The 20,447-nt window shown below is 46.0% G+C and overlaps 3 protein-coding genes across 5 annotated transcripts in view; all 3 read right to left on the minus strand.

Annotated features, from left to right (window-relative positions):
* The window catches only part of NRF1 (nuclear respiratory factor 1), a 73,757-nt gene extending 73,346 nt beyond the window's left edge, over positions 1 to 411 (minus strand). For both annotated transcript variants that reach the window (XM_060279247.1, XM_060279245.1), the window contains exon 1: positions 66 to 411. The gene's annotated coding sequence lies outside the window, so the exon portion shown is untranslated. The remainder of the gene's footprint in view (positions 1 to 65) is intronic.
* A 3,338-nt stretch (positions 412 to 3,749) lies between these two features.
* SMKR1 (small lysine rich protein 1) lies at positions 3,750 to 11,335 on the minus strand. Its single transcript, XM_035128501.2, has 3 exons — positions 10,974 to 11,335; positions 10,278 to 10,373; positions 3,750 to 8,440 (listed from the first exon to the last, which is right to left on the minus strand). Exons 2-3 carry the CDS (start codon positions 10,278 to 10,280, stop codon positions 8,228 to 8,230), a joined length of 216 nt encoding a protein of 71 aa, XP_034984392.1. The 5' UTR covers positions 10,281 to 10,373; positions 10,974 to 11,335; the 3' UTR covers positions 3,750 to 8,227.
* A 1,399-nt stretch (positions 11,336 to 12,734) lies between these two features.
* The window catches only part of STRIP2 (striatin interacting protein 2), a 48,368-nt gene continuing 40,655 nt past the window's right edge, over positions 12,735 to 20,447 (minus strand). For both annotated transcript variants that reach the window (XM_060279254.1, XM_060279253.1), the window contains 6 exons: positions 20,266 to 20,392; positions 19,303 to 19,403; positions 19,092 to 19,158; positions 17,668 to 17,772; positions 16,185 to 16,389; positions 12,735 to 14,568 (listed from right to left, as the gene is read on the minus strand). In XM_060279254.1, coding sequence (XP_060135237.1) covers positions 14,318 to 14,568; positions 16,185 to 16,389; positions 17,668 to 17,772; positions 19,092 to 19,158; positions 19,303 to 19,403; positions 20,266 to 20,392 — 856 coding nt within the window. In that variant the 3' untranslated portion in view covers positions 12,735 to 14,317. The remainder of the gene's footprint in view (positions 14,569 to 16,184; positions 16,390 to 17,667; positions 17,773 to 19,091; positions 19,159 to 19,302; positions 19,404 to 20,265; positions 20,393 to 20,447) is intronic.

The raw sequence follows: 20,447 nt of genomic DNA on the forward strand, positions 1-20,447 counted from the left end.
GCTGCGCCGGGTCTGGCGCGAGGCGAGTGAGGAGCTGCTGGGAGATTGCGCGGTAGGACACTCACCTCAGAGCGGCTGCGCTGCGGCGGGCCTGCGCCGTGGAGGAAGAAGGAGAAGCCACCCAGGCAGGAGGAGGAGGAGGAGGAGGGCGGCGGGATGTGGCGGCGGCGGCGGCTGCTGCGACTGGGCGCGGGAGACCCGCACACGCGGGAGGGAGGGAGGGAGGGGAACGGGCGCGCGCCCCTCCTCGGGCTCGCCTCGGCTGAGGGAAACAGGCGCGGCCTAGGCAGAGAGGAGACCTCACCGCCTCACGGCTGAGGCGCCGCCGCCGCGATGGCGGGAGCAAGGGGGAAAATAAAGCCGGGAAGGCGGGCGCCTCAGGACGGGCCTAGCTCAGGCGGGCGGGCGGCACTCGAGTCGGGCGGTGGTGGCAGGAGCAGCACCAGGCCGGAGGGGGGAGGGGAGGGGAGGACGCACGGCGTGAGGGGAGCCGCCGCGCCGCCATGATGGGAAGGGCAATGAGGGTTTTGGTTTTGTTTTTTTCTTTAATCCTCCCCACCCCAATAGAGAAAGCACCGAGGAAGGACGGGGAGAGGCTTTTAGTAGGTCTGGAGAGCTGGCGGCGTGGGTTGGAAAGGGGCGCGCCGTTGGGGGGTGGGGGTGGGAGAAGGCAAGCAGGCGCCATTTTGGGAAGGTCGGATTGCAAAAGCGTACCCGATCTGAGCGGCCTGTGTGGCCGCCATGATGGGAAGGGCTCTAGCTGCTCGTAAGAGGCGGCGGCGCCATATTGAGGAGGGCGGGGAAGGCTCGCCATGTTGGGAAGGTCTTCGGGTGTTATTTCTGCAATGGACGGCCGTCGCCATGTTGAGGAGGAGGCGCCCCTTGAAATGGGGAGGGGGTTAGCGGTAGGGAAGGGAGCGGGGAAGAGCCCAGTGATAAGGAGTGGCAGGGGCGTCAAGCGTTGGCCAGTTAAAGCAGCACCCTCGTGACTTTGCAAAGCAGGGTCGGGAAGAAATACAGGCCTCTGCCCCGAAGGGCTTAACAATCTACAATTCAAGCAATACTGGGCAAAAGATGGCTAATAAGGTGGGGGGTGGTTAAGAGGATGGGAGAGCGAATTCACTTGTCTACTGGAGTTTGCCTCTGTGCCTCCAGTCCTTTTATAGCTTATTTTTTACATTTTTATGTACGGTATAAATATATAATGCCAGCTTTCGGCAGCCAACTGCTTTAAATGACAGGTGTGGTGCTGTGCTGTTTTTATTATAATTGTATGTATGTTTTAAATAGATTATATATATATGGTTTAAATTCTATTAATGTTTCTTTGTTTTTAATGACAAACCTCCCCCCCCCCAATGTTTTCAGCTATTTTATCTTTAAGCCACCTTGAGTCCCTGCCACGGAACAAGACTGGAATAAATTAATAATAATAATAATAATAATAATAATAATAATAATAATAATACTGGACTGTAGGGTGTGCTGCAAAGCGCTGTGGAACACGCATACACCTTAATTTGCTTGGAGACCTGAATTTTCATCTATTTATATAAAGTAGCACATGCCATTTTATGCAAATTGGGTCACTGAAGATAGCAGAAAATCAGTACATAACTTTATGGTTGCCAGCTCCAGGTAATACGAGACTGCATGTCACTTTCATATTAGATCACATTTTTTTACCCCACCTTTCCTTCAATGAACTGAGGATGGCGTACATGGATCTTGCTGCTTCCTCACTCCTTTCATTCTAACAATCCTACAAGGTAGGATAGACAAGTGAGTGGGATTTGAAACTTGACTGTCCTCAGGCCTAGGCTGGCACTCTAGCTGTTTGACTATGCTGCAGGTCTTATAGTGTATTTTTGAAATATTTAATGGTTCATCAATGCTTATAAATAAATAAATCTTGCATTAAAAGGTGCATGTGGCTTTTTGTGTCATCCTAGAATCATAGAGTTGGAAGAGACCACAAGGGCCATCCAGTTCAACCCCCTGCCAAGCAGGAAACACCATCAAAGCATTCCTGACAGATGGCTGTCAAGCCTCTGCTTAAAGACCTCCAAAGGAGGAGATTCCACCACACTCCTTGGCAGCAAATTCCACTATCAAACAGCTCTTACTGTCAGGAAGTTGTTCTTCCTAATGTTTAGGTGGAATCTTCTTTCTTGTAGTTTGAATCCATTGCTCTGTGTCCGCTTCTTTGGAGCAGCAGAAAACAACCTTTCTCCCTTATATGGCATCCTTTAATATGTTTGAACATGGCTATCGTATCACCCCTTAACCTTTTCTTCTCCAGGCTAAACTGTAAAGACTGTTAACATTCACAGGCTGGCACATCCTTGTTTGCAGTAGTTCTGAAAAACCTCCCACTTGGAGGCAGGGAGGCTATCTTGTAATACGGTAGCCACCAGACCATGCCTTTGACAGAATGCAATGGCCTGGGAGTTCCCTGTCACACAATCCAAATGTTTGAGAGCATAGTTTGGAGCTGCCTCCAGAAATGGGTGCATGCAGAGAGGTGTCATTTCCTAGTGTGTGATATGTTGATGTGTGTATGAAAAACACATTGGAGGCAGTTTTGCACATACAAATATGCCAGTGTTCCAGTTTTTTGGGGGGGGGGACATTTCCCTCATTCATTAATAAAAACACAGGTTCTAAACAGACTTTATTAAGCATCAATAATTTGGTTTCTGCAGTTTCTTAAAGCAGATATTTAGTAAAATGCAGTGTCTGGCCCATGCTAAAGATTCTGATTGTGTTTGTGGTATTGCCGGGTGGGTAAGTTAGTTGGTGCCAGGTTTGTTGGTCACAGCAATGCACTGCTGCATGGACTGTGTGTTGCATACATGTTACATGTGTGTAACAGAAGAGGGTTGCTTCTAGTGCCACCACTACATCCCACCACTGATGCGTTTCTTCCTGATCACGTCTAGCTTATACATGGAATCATTCCATCAATGCATTCCCTTCTTAGAAGAGTGATACCTCATCCAGTGGCCCTTGCATCCTATCGGACTGGGCCTTTGCCTTGCCCAACATATCTTGAGTCGGGTGGGAATTATGCCTAGGCATATTTTTTATTTATCTCACTACTTAATACATTCATAGGCTACCTTTCCTCTATGGAGCTCAATTCATGGTTCTCCCCCCATTACCCTCACAACAACCTTGTGGTGTAGGTCAGGCTGAGAGGCAGTGATTGGTCTAAAGTCGCCCAGTGGGGGTCATGGCTGAAAGGGGACTTGGAAATCCAATCTCTACAGCAGTGGTTCTTACTGGGTTCGATAGGGCTTAGTCTGCATGTGTTATTTGTGGGTGATTGTTTTGAACAAATTCCCCTATGCTGATTATACAGCAAGCAGAATTTTTACACTCCCACTGCACACACAAATACACTTGATAAGAAATCCTAATCCTAGGGCAAACCAGTATGAGGCCTGCCTTCTGAACAGCTGATAGCAGAACAAAGGAAAGCTTAACATTTAGCAGAAGTGCTTATCAAGGGGATTCTGGAGCAGCTCCTGTTTCCCCGTGAAGAAAACGGTCTCTCTACTCCCAGCCTTTTGCCAAGACAGAATACTGTGGCTTCAGCTTCTTGCCACTGCCTGCTTGCTCCCTCTTGGAGGATTCACCCCCCACTCTGCTCTTCAAAGCACTAGAGCTGGTGTGGTGTGGACCACAGGGCAGTTTACAGTACCCTGCCTGCATCGTCAACAGGTTCCATGTGCACCCAAGTTGGTGCTTTTATTCGTGGTGCCTTGGCAACGATGGTGGAGCACAGGAAAGACAAGGACGTAGGAAGCTACGTTTATGCCATCCCTTTTGTCCTAAAACAGCACTCCCAGCCTTTGAAATTGGGCTAGCTTAGATATGCCCTTGGGGGGGGGGAAAGGGATCCAGGTAAAGTGGAGTATTTCTTCTTGGTATTTCTTCAGCAGTGCCATTAGTGCTCCACTGGTATTGCAAGACTTCAGATGCGCCATACAGCAGGGCAGGGGAGAAGCTGGCAACGGACCCAGGAGATGGTGCTCCCTTGCTTCAGACATGAGATTCCGTTTCTGCTGATGTTGCAGGTAGCAACCCTCGAGTTGTAGGAATTTAATTTCGTGCGGGGCTCGTACCGAATTTTTAAATCCTCTAAAATTAAATTCCTTCCTCTGCTAGCATCACGTGTGCAGGGAGACTCATTAATGCAGGTTTGTTTAATAAACCAGGTATGCTGGAACAGTAGTTTTGCAGGGTGATGGCAGCCTGTTGTGTTGGTAGGAATATAATTCCAGTGGATCCTGGTTAATCCTTTCTATCGTGCAATAGATTTCAGCAACGTTAAAGGTCATGGAGATACAAGGCAGAGGGATTTGGATAGCCTCATGCAGGTTTGCAGACACTCAATGGACAAGTTTCCCTCAGAGGATACACTGACATCACCAGGAATTGAGAAGCTAGCTTCCAGCAGGAAGTTGGAGAGACTCCCATGACGTTGCTACCTTGCTATTTTATTATGCATGTAATGCTTATATACCAAAATGGCTTTTTTACTGACACCCCTGGAAGCTTGCAACAATTAGGTTTGCTAACTATTATACCCACCAACTCTCTGCTCCTACATCTTTTAACAGCCACTATGATGGGCAGAGATTTAGTCAGGGAAACGTTTATCACAAAGCAAGCTCCTGACCTGGCCACGCTACTAGCTAAATTTGCCAGTGCTGCTGAAGGCACAGGAGCAGAGCCAAGAAAAGCGGCGGCAAGCCTAATTTCGCCATATGCAAAGTGCCAGGAACGTAAGGGAAATGTTGCTCAAAACTAACAGGCAGGTTGTTTGGAAACCTATCAAGAGGGTGGTCCCGCTGGATGAACAAAGCAGGAGAATAATGTCAAGGTAGAAGGGACACTTTGGGTTGTTTCATTGCCTTCAAATAGGCCCACAAGTAAGAATCGTATCTTAGATTTGGAAACTGAACAAGTTAACAACAAATAACAATCCCATCAACTTTCCTATTGGGGTATTTACCTCCACCACCTTGCAAAAAAGATCATAGTTCTGAAGTGGTTGAGAACAGTTGCACTGCACACTCCAGAAGGAACCTCAAACCAAAACACTCTCACTGCTTTGCAACAACTCCAGAATAAATGGCTTGCAAATTGCAGCCCGTGACCATGTGATCCATTTTTATTTTATTTTTTGCTGCTTTATAAAAAGCCATGTAAACAGCAGGAGGACATTAGGGGGAAATCCTTATAGGATTTGCAGGAGCAGTCAGGTGGAGGAAGCCTATAAACAAAAGAAAAGTAAACAAATGTATTGGCACCAGAGCCACCTGCTTTCCCTTAATCCCAAACTCAAACAGGCTAATTCCCCGCAGCAGGGGAATTAGTTGTGGACAAGGGCTGATACTTTGATGGAATGGGAAGGCCAAGCAGCTCTTTAACCAGATCCTGCCTCACTTTCAGCTTTGAATGGGTGACCTGAGAAGGCAGCCTGCACTGGATGGAGGGAAACAGGAGCCAGAGCTGAGCACAGTGATAGGAAGCACTTAGCCTCAGGCTGTGTACACATCACACATTTGAAGCACGTGACACACACACACCTGCCAAAGAATCCTGGGAAATGTAGTTCGTCAAGGGGGTTGGGAATTACAGTTTTGCGAAGGCTAAACTGCAGTTCCCAGGCTTGTATGGAGGAAGCCATGCCCTTTAAATGTATGGTGTGCCCACAACCTAACACTTCTGAAGTCGAAATCTATGGAAAAAAGGAAAGAACTTTAGGCATGCCTGACACATTTAAAGTAGCTGTTGGTCTGACAAGCCAGTGGCCGCTTCCACGAATCTGTCATATAATTGACAGTGGAAGACATTCCCCTCCAGACCTGTGCTTGACCTTCCAGAATCAGTTTCTCTTTGGTCCTGATCCAATGGCTCTCCCCATCTTCTCAACTCATCAAGTGTCTTGGGACAGCAGTTGCTTTTGTTAACCTTCCTTTTGCTTGCCCATGTTTCTTTTGAGAAACAGCAAAAACAAAACCCAGGCATTTTCTCATTTTCCTATCAGAACTTTGCATTTCCAGGTATTTCCTCTGTCCTCGCTCAAGCTGTTGACGTGTAAGTAGCAACCTGGGATATGCAGCAGAAAATGGAGGGTAGCAGTAAACATGCTAAAAAGACTAAAAGTGTAAAAGACCAAAAACTTGCTGCGTAATCCTGAATCACAAACAAAAATGAGACATTTAAAAAAAAATTCTGAACTTATTGTGGAGGAATTCAAAGTACACTAGGAAAAGATGATACAAACCTGGAGACGCTTAACTATATGGGCGGTGTCTTTACATGTAAACATGGGACAGAGCTGGGATGTTAAAGGGAAGAAGGTGAAACATAATGGCCACAAGCCAGCACAGACTCCAGAGTTTAATGGGATATGGGCATGTAATTGCACAATGGATTGTGGGAAGCCCAGCCTGTGTGTGCTCACAAGGAAGTCGCATCTGTGCCTGGACTGGAAAACATTTGTACGTTATATTTTGCTTATTCCTTGGTAACAATTTAACAAAAGAAATTGGTTCGTCTGTAGGTTTCTGGCTGGACAGCTTTAAACAGTATGTCTCCTTCACAAAGGAAACATTTTGGACTGGAATATCAAATAGCACCATTTGAATGTGCACACCCACACACATATTTAGCTGTCCGCAGTACGTTAGTTCAAGACTAGCTGACCAGCATCAGCAGGCAACCTGAACTTCCCGGAAGCTACACAGCACAGCCACTATGGAGAGTAAGGAGTGGTTGAAAGAGTAGATAAAATGGTGAATACACACCTGCTTAATGTCCACTGTAAGCCACCCCACTTCCAAACCAACAGTGTACATCCTTGCAGTAAGGGAGAAAGATAGAAGGCTAGCCCACGCCTTGCCTCTCTATCAACCCCCAGCTTCCTTGTCTTGTCTTGAGCCAAGTTTTATCAGTACAGCACAGCTGTAAGGATAGTTGTTGCCCTGGGGCCCCATCAGCCAGGTCTACAAAGCCATACTAGTGTAAGGGAAGGCAACGCCTCTGCTATGGCGAGCCTGTGTGAGCCTCTGGAAGTACTTGGACATGCCTGCCAGCATCGTTACATTTCCAGATTAGCACCATTCCTTCCCCCTCACCTCGTCTGCCTACATGGCACATTTCTCCCAGCACCCCGACACTCAGGCAGGTGGCAAATCCTTCTTTGCTGCAGATGAGCTTTCAGGTCTGGACCTGTTTAGGCAGCAATACCAACCCATATATATATATGGGTTGCACCTGAGCAAACTGCACCTGAGCCTGTCAGGATGCCACCTGAGCCAGCGCACATTCTACTTCACAGCCCTCCCTACAGAAATCATTGCCCGTTTCTTCCTGCTCCTATGTGTAAATTTGCTTTCCGACAGATCTAATCCTCGACTACTCCGTCACACAGTTCCCGGGTGTCTTAACAACTTCCCTTCACCAAGCAAAGCACACAGAATGTCGCACTATCTGGTGCAGCACCTAAGTCTGGGATTCTTAGAGTCATAAAAGATGCTACATCTATACCCTTGCAGCTAACCGGGATCCTGCGTGGAAATGACGCCCTGCCCCAGAATCCCCTGGGCTGTCACAAGAGGATTATGGGGCACATTCTGGAAGTTGGCCATGCTCAACGCAGAGAGGCTGGACTTCTGCACTGCTTACAGGATGCCCCCCCCACACACAGCCAGCCCGAACTGTGCATCCCCAGGCAAATGCTTAGCCTGCCTTTATGCTTAGGCCAGCCTTGACTAGTGTGTGGAGTATTGAGCCTGAAACGTCCCGGGTCCTGGAAGATCCTTGCATCGCAGCTGCAGTTGCTTTGAGCAACCAAATTTCACGCTTGCGCTGCAGAGGTCCTGGAAATGGTGGCGGTCCCTAGCGCAAAGCCCACCCCCCATCAGACATGACCAGGAGGAGCCACGGAAGGTTCTGCGAGTTACTTCCTGCAACAATGAAGAACAGACTGCGGTGCTGCAGTAGGCATCTCAAAGCAGCGTTTACTTCCTTCTTGCTGTTGGAAGAGAGAGCTGCTTCAGTCCACCTGCAACAGTGACTATGGCAAAGAAAGAAACCTGAGTGAATTCTGCTTGGGTTCGTGTGGTCCCCGCAAAAGTCTCCTTCCCCTGTGAAGGGGCTCCGGGTCTCATCGCGAACACTGGGGCTGCCTTTTCCCACTGTTTCTTCCCTATTTCCGCTTCTTTCCTTTCTTTTTCGGAGAGCCTGGCCACGGGAAGCCGCGGAACTCCAAGCAGGCAGCAGCATTGTGGGCGATGTAGTAGAGGTTCAGCATGGCCGCCGGGCTCATGATGTCCACCTCGACGGGGCCCTTCTTTCCTTTCTTCCCTTTTCCTTTCTTCCCTTTCCCTTTCCCCTTCCCTTTGCCTTTGCCTCCACCACCCTGCCAGGAAAAGCGGAGAAGGGAGTCAGTGGGAGGCTTGAAAACACGCACCTTAATTCTGATCTCAAACTGAAGCCTTTAAATTCTAGAATTAGATCATTAAAGCCAGCAAAAGACATAATAAATTGTGCATTCAGAACAAGGGGACATAAGCCTCTTAATATTTCTTGCAACAGGAACCTGCAGCCTTCTGCAATGGCCTTTATCCACATCATTAATATAGGTGGAATGAGACAAATACCTCTTCTTACAATGGGTTGTGTGTGTGTGTGCAGGATGAGTCTGCATGTGGGAGGAACCAGCTGAAGGTAGCAATGAGTCTTTCTGGACTACGTCCACAAAATCATACTGGGCTTCTGTTGGGCTCCAGAAACTAAGCTGCCTGCTATCTCCTACACTGCAACTCAGAAGCCTCACATCCACCATAAAAGGTTTCCAGGGGCGGGGTAGGGAGGGGAAGGATGCTGTGAGATACATTCCCCACACCACACCTTTATGGTAATGACTATTGATTTAAATCATAGAATCATTGAGTTGGAAGGGATCGTGAGAGTCTTCTAGTTCAACCCCCCCGCAATGCAGGAATCTTCGACCCTGAGATCAAGAGTCTCATGCTCTGCCAAAACTTGTTCACCTGCTGTTTGGGGCAATGAGGCTTCAACAATAGCTTTTGTAAGTTAAACAAACAAACCATAAAATCAAAGGACAATTCCAAACATTAAAGCAACAGGCTGGATAAATTTGGGTGTTAAAGCTGGGGGCGTGATCTCTACCTGAAACCAAACAAATGAAAAAAAACACAAAATGACTCCCCCATGGAGGGAATTTCAAAGGCTGAAAGTCCCCATCTTCAGTGCCCCATCAGACTTACCTCTGGTTGCAGGGGCTGGGAGCAGTTTGGAGGGCAGCCTCAATATTTGGACAAGCTCAGGTGGGAAGTGACAGCCCTTTAGGACAGTGTTTCCCAACCTTGTGCCTCCAGCTGTTTTCGGACTACAATTCCCATCATTCCTGACCACTGGTCTTGCTAGCTAGGGATGATGGGAGTTGTAGTCCCAAAATATCTGGAGGCACAAGGTTGGGAAACACTGCTTTAGGAAACTCAGATCCAAAGTTATTTATGGTTCTACAGCAGTGGCCAGGAACCTGTTGCTCTACTCTACGGAAGCTGCTGAAGGAAGCAAGTCTTCAAAGGCAGCCCCACAGGGGAAAGGGATGGAAGGGGAACAGCAGCCCTTGGCATCAAGTAAGGCTGGGCTGAGGAGCCCGTGGTCCTTCAGGGGTTGCTGGACTCTGGCTCCCATCATGAGCTGGGGCTCATGGGAGCTGGGAGTCCCATAATATCTGGAGGACCATAAATCCCCCACTGAATCTATTGATGGATCCCTGGGAAACAAAAAGTCCAGCCTGACAACTGTGGGCTAGAATGCAGCCAAAACGGTTCTTTCTTACTTTGCAAAATGTACAGTAAAGTGCTGGGGGGGGGGGGGAGTACGCATACTCCTAAACATTTTGTGAATCTTTGTACATTTTCCATTTACTGTATTTATTTCCCCCGATTTGAACTATAAAATGGTGATTTTTCTTGAGTCAAAATGAGAGTACCCCTAAACATTTTTTAAAGAAAAAAAAGCACTGGTGTTATATATATTATTTTAATGAAATATAGAACAATTGGATGCAGGCTACTGTCGGGGTGGGAGAATAATGAAGCACCACCCAGAATGAATAAAGAGAAAGCCAAAGGGGTCTGGAAACGAAACAGCTTTTCCTGCTGCCCCAGAGGCAACTAATGGTCCCTCATTAGCACTGGGGGATCTGTGAAACTATACATTACCATAGTGATGTCCTTTCACTGGACTGAGCTAGTGGCCATTGTGTCTAGTCCCAATGCAAGGCAATTAATTTTTTTTAATACTTCCAGAGGCAATGCCTACAATGTAAAAAGAAAAGAAAGTACAGTAAAGTAATGTTATAAGATAACACTGTTGTGATGACACAATATCTGGCTTTACTGAACATTTTTGAGGATGAGAATCAGGGCATATTGTATAAAGAAAGGCCTGATTACCTGACCACCAATTGGGTGGCTTTTTAAAGGGGATTAGACAAATCCATTGAGGAGAAGCTCATACGTAGATGGAGGAAGCAGGAAGTATCTCACTGAATTCTTGGTACAACAGAGTATGGTTTCATTTTTTGAAAAAATTAGCCAGTGTAGTTAAAGAGGCTCAAGGAAGGTCAGACAAGGATAATTTCTTTATTGACCAGTTTCCCTTTATTCAATATGTAAATAGTACCCTCTCTGGGTATAGGGCAGGTATAGGGTGGTACTGTATATGAATTTATTTTTATTAGCTCCAGCTGCTGTTAAAAGGTTGGGGCACTTCTCTTCTCTCCTACTCCACCCGCTTCCTTCACCAACAGGCAACGCATTTCCCTAGCCAACACACGTCCTCATCATTAACACGCAAGTCCGCATTCCCACGTGCTGCCCGGGCTACACGCGTCCCAGAGCCCCGCGCGGACTCACCAGGCAACCCGCCTCCTCCTCCTCGACCCGTCCAAAGCGGAGCTCGCGCGCCCGTGCGCGCGAGACCAGACGGAGCCGCCGCCGCCGCCTCCCGCTGCCAGTTTGCCGGGCGGAGCTTCGCAGTTCGGGGGCGGGGCTTGCCGCCTTCTGTTTACCTCCCCGTTAAGTTCGGTTTGTTGCTATGGTTCGTAACCTAGCGTGCGCGCTCCGGTGGCAGTTTTGGGACGTATTACGTACAGGGCCTTGCGCCTTCGCCGTTGTGAGAAGGGAGGAGAAAAGGCGGGGAAAAGAGGCGGCCGCGCGCCCCTCCCCCTTCTGTTCGAACAAGCACTTTGCCTCCAACAGGCGTCTGTGAGGGAAAAGGGCGGGAAAATCTCCCCCATTCTCTCTTAAATAAATATAGTATTAGATAGATAGATAGATAGATAGATAGATAGATAGATAGATAGATAGATAGATAGATAGATAGATAGATAGATAGATAGAATATGTGATTATATATATATATTGTATAACATACATATTCAGTTTCTTGTCATTGGCTTTTAGCGGTACAAAAGCTGCCTATAAAATGCACAAACTGCTCACGCACCCACAGTTTTTATTTATTCCCTTTTTGCTCAAAACATTTCTACACCACCTCTCACCCAAGTATCACTGATTAAGATTAAGATATAACAATATATGGCAATGTAATCGCGCCTCTAGGCGTATGTTGAGGGCCTGCCTGCCTTGCGTCACCTTTTCTCCCCTCAGAAATTACTTGTTCCTATTCACTTGGAGGAATCCTTGGCATTTGCGGATATTGGCACACAGTTAAAATTGTGTTCCTGCAAACAGTTATGGTGGCAAGGATGGGAGAGAAAACATGCACCATCTACTGCCGGTACTACTTGGTGGTCTTAAGATCCCACAGCTGGGATCTTGAACATACAGCTTATAATATTCAATCTCATTAGGATACCAATCTGGTCTGCTTATATTAATATCAATTTCATAAACTGTATATACCGCTTGACTGTAAAAACAAACAAACAAAAAACCAACCCAAACCCTCAAAACAGTTTGCAGAAAGAATAAAACAATTAAATTATCAGTTTTTCTAAAGTTTTAAGAATGTTTTCAATTGTACAGGGCTGACTGTTTCTTTGTGTGGGTGTGGGTGTTACAAATCTTGCTTTTCTCAACAACAAAAAATATGGGGGGTGGAATACGGCAATATACACACAATAAGCTGCACCAGCCTGGCATGACCAGGAATGTAACTGAAATTATATTATCTGAAAAGGCCGACTTTGAGCTGTATGTTTTAAGGAAGCCCCAAAATGCAATCAGAGATGGTGCCAGCCTAAGGCTGGAATCCCCGTCTTAATTTACCTGAGATTAAGCTCTACTGAATTCAATATGCTTTACTTCTGAGGAGGGGGAAAGGGTAGGATTGCACTGTAAATTCATTATCTGTGCTCCTTTGAGAGGAAGGGGTGGGGTGAAAAATCATAAAATATAATAATAATAATAATAATAATAATAATAATAATAATAATAATAATGGCACATTCATACTAGCATTTATTGTTGGACTTGCTGCTGGAATTAACTGTGCATGTCTAATACCACGTTAGTCCCTGGAGCATTTAAAACTCGTATTGGAAATTATACAGTAGCTTAAAACTTCCCTCCTGAGTTCATGTGAATGCATCTGTGGTGATCTTTTTACAAATCATTAAAATGAACAACGTGAAAGAATACACACACACATCCTTGAAGAGTAGCTTTTATTCTTCTTGGTTACAACTTGTGCTTAAAAACTGGACTGACTTCATATGGCCATTTCCTTGAAAAATGCTTTCTCTCGACGCACACTAGGAAACAAAGGTTCTCACTCCACAGCAACAGAGAGAATACATGTATTCTGGGAACTCGTGTTTATAGTTTTCTCACATGAAATAGGAAGCTTAAAGTTGCAAGGGGATTTAAAGAGTGCAGGTGCTTTACCAGGATCTGGCTCCCACTCATACCAATGAACTATGGAACAATCTCTGGCATTCAAACATCTAGCAGGGAACGAAATATATGCGCCACCCCTTTATTTAATATGTTTGCATGTTTCTGCAGACATTGATTGGAGTAGCCTAATTTGTGGGTGTCCTTTTGTGACTTTAAGAGGTAGCATGGAAGAACATTGGCCAATGCATATAGGAATACAGAGAATACGAAGGAACTAAAATCCTCTAACTCAGGCATCCCCAAACTGTGGCCCTCCAGATGTTTTGGCCTACAACTCCCATGATCCCTAGCTAAGAGGACCAGTGGTCAGGGATGATGGGAATTGTAGTCCAAAACATCTGGAGGGCCGAAGTTTGGGGATGCCTGCTCTAACTTGCATTTTACAGAGAAGGAGGCTTTGCTGTGTTGTGCATTATACCTGTTGAAATGTCTTTTTGCACACACAAAGTACACACAGCTTTACAGTAAACCTCAATGTTTCCAGACTGGGTCTAGGGTTTGATTTTGGCCTCATTTCTGGCACAACAATATCTCACACCCACAGAAGGTCCACTTGGGGGCAGGTTTAGTGACGTACAAAGACATCCTTAAAACGTGAACAAGCAGAACATTTCTCACAATGTGAATAAGTAGAGCTCATGGAAGCAACATAAGGAAAATTGCACAAATAATTTTTCATTCTAGACGTGGATGGAGAAACTTGCTTAATTTGCAATTGGATCCCCCCCCCCAAAAAACCCCTGCTTCTGTATGCACTGTTTTCTATTAAAAGAACAGCTCCCATTCGTAGTTTTCATGTCTGGATGCTCTTTGGAATACAGCTAGGTGCCATTCTGACACTTACAGCTTGCTTTTTATGAACCGTGGAGTTTGCAGTTTCTAGGGAAGCAAACTACATGGAGTTTTGCAAGTTTTTTAAAAGCTACACATTTGCTGAGATATTTAGAAACGTGAATTGTGCGTGGTAGTGACTCAAGTCTTGGACAACTTGGCACACACAACAACCATCGCATGAAAGCAAGCTCATCAATGCCAGATATTTAAATATATAATATTCAAGATTGATCAGTGTAAATGGATCAGAACCAGGACTTCTGTTGCTACCTGTAGGCCCATGTACAGCAAGTAGATTGAAGCAGTCAGGGAGAAAAGGGAAGATTCTTGCAAAGTCGAGGGCATTTTAAAGGTGTTTAACATTTCAACTCACCCTAAAAGGTTTCCTGCCAGACATAAGTACCCCCAAACACGGAAGGATCAGCCCTTTCCCCCAGGACATAGCACCTATTATCTGGAGAGACCAAGATGGCATTTGGTTCAGGCTAAGCTTCCCAGGGCCATCACGGGTAGCGTAATAGTTCTTCCCAGCAGATGGGCTGTGAGAACACTTCTCTCTCCAGCCATAGTTCGTAAGAGTAATGGAAATCTTCAGGAAGGTCCAGGTGTTGCCCCAACACACTCTGCAAGCAGTTGTCTACTGGAGCAAATTCAGAGTCCTGGGATTTATCATACCTCCGACTATTAAAGGATTCAATATTGGCTCGTAAAGTGCATTCTTCAGCTTGGAAGTCCCAGGGCCGAGCATCGAGATCTACGTGCCAACAAGACAAGAGGGAGCCAAGTTGAAAAGTGGAATGTGCTCTTTCTGGTAATACCAATCAATCAGTCAATCAATCAGTCAATCAATCTCATAAAGTTTATTGTGAGGACTAAGCCCTTACACAAATATCTAATTATAATGTTAAAATTCATTGCATATAACCTTAGCAATGAATTCATTCCATAAAAGAAAATAATAATAATAATAATAATAATAATAATAATAATAATAATAATAATATATTATTATTATTATTTATACCCCGCCCATCTGGCCGGGTTCCCCCAGCCACTCTGGGCAGCTTCCAACAAAACATTAAAATACAGAAATCCATCAAACATTAAAAGCTTTCCTAAACAGGGCTGCCTTAAGATGCCTTCTAAAGGTCTGGTAATTGTTGTTCTCTTTGACCTCTGGTCAAATAAGAACGGATTATGGAGACGATAGAGGGGTCTTTTCCTTGTCAGCCAAGAATCTTTCCCTAGCTTTCATGGCCTTCATCACATAGACCGCTACCACGTGGGAAATCTGTGGATTGGCATCAACTAATAAAAATTTTACGCGACCTTCGGGGTTATTTATCGAGTCGGGTATGAGTTGCAGATTCCCACCTCTAAAGCTCGAATAAAGAGGGCAGTAAAGAAGGCAATGTATACGGTCCTCTTTAGTTCCCATGGGGCAAGGGCACAGGCGGTGCTCTACTGGAATTCTGGCAAATCTGCCAGCCAAGTATGCAGTAGGTATTGTTTGGAACTGAGCCATAGTAAAAGCTCTCCAAAGAGTGGGATCAGTGAAGTCCGCCAAGTAGTTGGCACAGACCTTGACTGCTTTTAATCGGGGAAACCAGTAAGAAAACCCTTTCTGGTAATACAGAACAACCTCTTTTGGGTTGGGCATGATGAGCCCACAGCTCTGTCAGCGTTGAGACTCATAGTGTCAACATGGCTTTTGGAGTGACAACCTTGGATTCCTAGTGGCCCCAAGAATGAGTCATTTCATCATTACTAGGGAGAATATATGTATTTCATGCCAATGGTCCCAGTCCCAATCCCTAGATTCTCCAGCTAAGACATCTCAGGTAAGTTGGTACTGAGAAAGGTCTCTGAACCCCTGGAGACCACTGCCAATCAGAGACTAAATGGAACAGCAAACTAACTCTGTATAAGGGAGCTTCAGGGGGTCACAACGGAAAGTACCCCAAATGGGACACTGCATAAGCAAAGGGAACATTGCGTCTTAAAATCTGCAGTTAAGGAGCCCAGCTAAGTCAATACACCTGAAAGTTGCTAAACCACATTGACCTGATGGGGTTTACGACACAATAACACCTGGAGGGAAAGCATAGTTGGTGCCCTGTGCAAGCAAGAGAGACAGATCAAATGTTTCCAGACATGGCCAAAGTTGGCCCTCCAGCTGTTTTGGGACTACAACTCCCATTATCCTTAGCTAACAGGACCAGTGATCAGGGATGATGGGAATTGTAGTCCCAAAACAGCTGGAGGGCCAACTTTGGCCATGTCTGGTTTAGTCGGTGATCATTGCCCACAGAATGCTCAGCCAAGACCAGCATCACCCTTCCAGGTAAGGAAGGCATTTGCAACACCCACCGTTGCCATAAGCCCAATCGTCGTTCATGCGATGGCGCACTTTCTGGTAGATGGCGGACATTGTTTTCATGTTGCTCTTCCTCCACTGGCGCCCCAGATACTTAGTCTGGATCTTCAGCAGCTTCAGGACATACAGCTGCATCATGGCTTGCTTGACTTTCAGAGCCCGTTTCAGGATAGGAGCAGACTTGAAGACCACCAACATCTACCGGTATACCAAACAGGAAGCAACGGAGCAAGATACATTTATTTTAAGAATCCTTAGTACGTTCTTAATGATTGCAGGAACAGGCAAGCAATACACTTAAGGCCTTCAGTATGAGTGGAAAAAGCAAACCCAGCAAGATATGTTAGACCATCTGCTTTGCAAGCTGAAGATCCCAACCCTGGTATCTCCAGGTAGCACTGGGGATCCTGGAGAGCCCCTGGGAGTTAGCATAGATCAAGAACAGGAACAGGAAACCTCCATCCCGGTATCTTGACTTGGGGAGGCCAAGTTAATCTCTGCGGCTGTGTTACCCAAACCATACCCACCCACACACCAGCTGACATCACTCCTCATGGGCCCAAGGACATGATTACATCCTGCATTGGCTATGAGCCCTGTTCCCAGTAGAGAACAGGACCCCACAGCCAAGGCAGCAGGAGTTGATCACCATTCATCAGCTGATGAGTAGGGATTAAATAAGAGGGAATCGGGAAAAGTGCACTAAGTGGGAGAGGGAAACAGACGCTCTTCAGGACCCCATGGATTCCTATTTCCTGGTGTCCAAACAACTCATTTTTTCAGTCACAGCTCTGACTTCACTTATTGGCCAGGCTGGTTCATTTCACAGGAATTGCTTAGACGGGTACCTGCGCACATTATACTTCACAACCTTTTTCCTGGGAGGGCTAGAGACTTTTCTAAAAAGTGAAAGCTCAGAGTCTGGGGGCCCTGGCTAGTGGCACCAATGAAGTCCTGTGTTGGCAATCTCCTGGTTCGGATCAACAGAAGAATGTCCTGTTTTGTGAAGCTTGCAAATCTTTAGTTTCCAGAACAGGTTCATTAAAATACACACACGCATCATTTAAAGCCCATGAAATAAATCTCTAAAATTTGGGGGGGGGGGAAGCCATATGAAAAATGTGTTTCTGTTGTTGGCATCCAACTGCTTTAAGAGACAAAGGAGGAATACACCTATGGAGGTGAAGTCAAACTGTTGGAAAGTTACGGCGTCTGCTGTGGCTGTAGAGACGGATACAGGAGAGACATCTGAAACATGGGTTTCTAAAACCCACATGAAATTTGGAAAGTTGAAGCCATCTGCATTGCTGGGGCTGGTGTCACATAATTTGCCAGCTCAAGCTCTGTTCTCTAGATACACTGGAGTAGATGAATCATTCTTTCATTACATATTTGGTCTCACGACACACATTGCAGGAGCACGTCAGCTCAGCGTGTAACATCTTCATAGGCTAGTTCAGCCAGCTGGCATCTCACCATTGTCCTGGAATGCTTCCACTTGGTCAGTTTGTTGAGGATCCTCAGCAGGTTGATGCAGGAGAAGAGATTCCTCCAACAGAACTGGTTGTTGTCCCCCACCTCCTGCAATCGAGGAGGAAGGAAGCCATCACAACATGAACAGGCTAGAAAGGACTGATAAAGCTTTAAACAGCCTGGGCCCGGCACAACTAATAAACCACATTTGTACCTATGTTCTATCATGGCCTTTAAGATGAAGCAGGAGAATCTCTCTCTTAAACACACTACCTGTGCATCAAATTCAGGTCTGCAAGAGTGTGCAGAAATGCACTCTTAAGAGTTCCCAGGGAAGAGAGACTGATTGCCAAACCACTCCAGGGACTGAAGCTCTGTGGAATGGGGGGGGGGTCTCCTAACAACTTTCAGCACCCTTAACAAACTACAGTTCCCTGGATTCTTTGGGGGAAGGCCATGACTGTTTAAAGTGGCGAGAAACTGCTTTATATGTATAATACAAATGGGGCCTTCAATCGAAATGGGCTTTTGGAGGACAGGACAGGAAAAGGACAGATCAATGCTTTGGGTTATTTTCAGTATATTAAACAGTATAGAAATTAAATATTCAATCAAGGCTTAGTGGTCAATGTACTGCAGATTGTGGAAGGTTTGGCCCCAAGAAAACCTGCTACATAGCAAAGGAATCATTAACCACTGTCAGTTCACTTCGTAAACCGCTAGAGGTCACTGTTGCTTCAGAGTACAGCACTTTGATAGCAGTAGGGAAATCAAATTCCCTAACCAATAGAACAATCCACACCCCAGCAACAAACCCTCTTAAAATAGGCAGCCCATTCATTTCGGTGTGCAGGAGACATCCTCTGCTCATCGAGCCCTTTTAAATTGCCAGACACGGCCCAGTTTGCACTTTAGCAAGTGTAGATTCCAAGGGGGTGGAGACACACAAACAAGCCTACTTTTTTTTCAAGAGGCAGAGGCATAAATTAACTTGCTTGCTTGCTACAGTTAGCCTGCAACTTACACAGGGGTTAGGCTCTGGGGAGCGCACCCAAAGCCAAAATCACGCACTGTATAAACCCATTTGGAATCAATGGCAGGAGGATTGCCAAAGTCGTTTTTCCCAGAACGCCACACCCTTCCCCCCCTTCTTCTTTTTTAAAGGCGTGTTCCCTGCCTGATATCCTGCAGAGCTGCTGCCTGTCAGTGTTGGTAATATGGCAGCCTGATTAAGAGTTCTGGGAAACTTGAAATCTTTCTTGCACACTATTTTATGACAGTTTGGTAGGTTTAATATGGGCTTTGGAATCGATCAGCAAGTGCGTTATTAATCCCATTTTACAGAGAGCAAATGGAGGCCCCCGACATTGTAGCTTGCCTAGCCCACAGGCAATGTGGATGTGAAGAGTAATCGTCGTTCTCCTTACCAAGCTTTCAGCGTTGAGTTCTGGTAACTCATGGACCGTGCAGGAGGGATAATCCAGGACAGAGATGCTTCAGGGGAAATCAAAGGAGACACAGACACACACACACATGCATCAGTTTACTGTCATTACAGACAGGTATCAAAGCATCAGGTTTAAAATTGCCTCTGTGTTTCCAGGAGGGACGGGAGATTAACTTTCATGCAGGCACTACCTGTTTTTGGCAGTGATGTAGGACATGATATTCTGGTTGAAGAACTTCAGAATCAATGGGATGCAGTTGGCAAACACCAGGTGCTGAGAGACATACTCAAACTGGAGAGAGAAGGGAGTCCAGAACATGAAACAGGAAAAGGGGTTAAAACACACACACAAAGTTACTTCCAATATTTGCTTCTGGGCATGTCTCTTCAGACAGTCAAAAATTTCACATGGGACCACTTGATGGGCTCCAGCTTCCAATTCCTCTTCTTCCCCACATTTAAGGCTTAGCACGGTCCTCTTGGCAGCTGCAACATGTCCTTAAAGCTCTTTTTGGTCTGACACTCTAACCATGATTTGATGGAAGTAAAATGCCTTCCTAAACTACATCCCAAGGACTGACTGCTGGCCATTGCTGCCAGCTCCTAAAAGCCCACCCGGTAGCCCCAAGGCTGATATTACAACACTAGAAAGACCATCCCACTCGCCCCAAACCTGTTCTACACCAGTGGAGAGTGGTTATACACAGTCCTGCTTTCAATACTATTTATGGCTGCGAACATGGGGTGTGTGCGCCATACTGCTTTGTTTCCACTCAGTGCACGTCCCATAGCTTCCTCCTGAAATCATGTAACTTCCTCTGCCCCCCCCATTCATCTTGCAACTCTTTATATCACAGATGTTACTGTTGGGGGGGGGGTGTTCCTGCAGACAGCAATAATGCGATAACATTGGGGGGAGCATCAAAGTGTGAACTAATAAAGCAGAATTATGTGTGTGGAAGTTTCCAGTATAAATCCACCTCTACTGCAGTATTATTGCATCAATGGCAGGTTGCGGAATGCGCCTGGAAAAGGAAACGCCAGTCTGAAGAACCACTCTTAAGAGAACCACAGAAAATAGAGAACCCCAAATGCAAACACCAATCAAAGAAACCTGGGAGGAAAAGGGACCAATTAATGCTCCGAAGACGCACCTGATAAATGTGGTTCAGCTTGAAATGCTTCAGGAGCAGGAGAAGCAAGGCTGAGATGCTCTTCACAATGATCTCTTTGTGCCTGTTCACGTCGATCCCCAGTTTCATGCTCTGAAGGACTGTGATGCTAACCCAGAAAGGGGTGGGGGAAAGGATGAAGAACTTAAGAGCAGTTCAGTGTA

Source organism: Zootoca vivipara, chromosome 10 (assembly GCF_963506605.1).
Source record: "Zootoca vivipara chromosome 10, rZooViv1.1, whole genome shotgun sequence".
NCBI classification, from domain to species: Eukaryota; Metazoa; Chordata; class Lepidosauria; order Squamata; family Lacertidae; genus Zootoca; species Zootoca vivipara.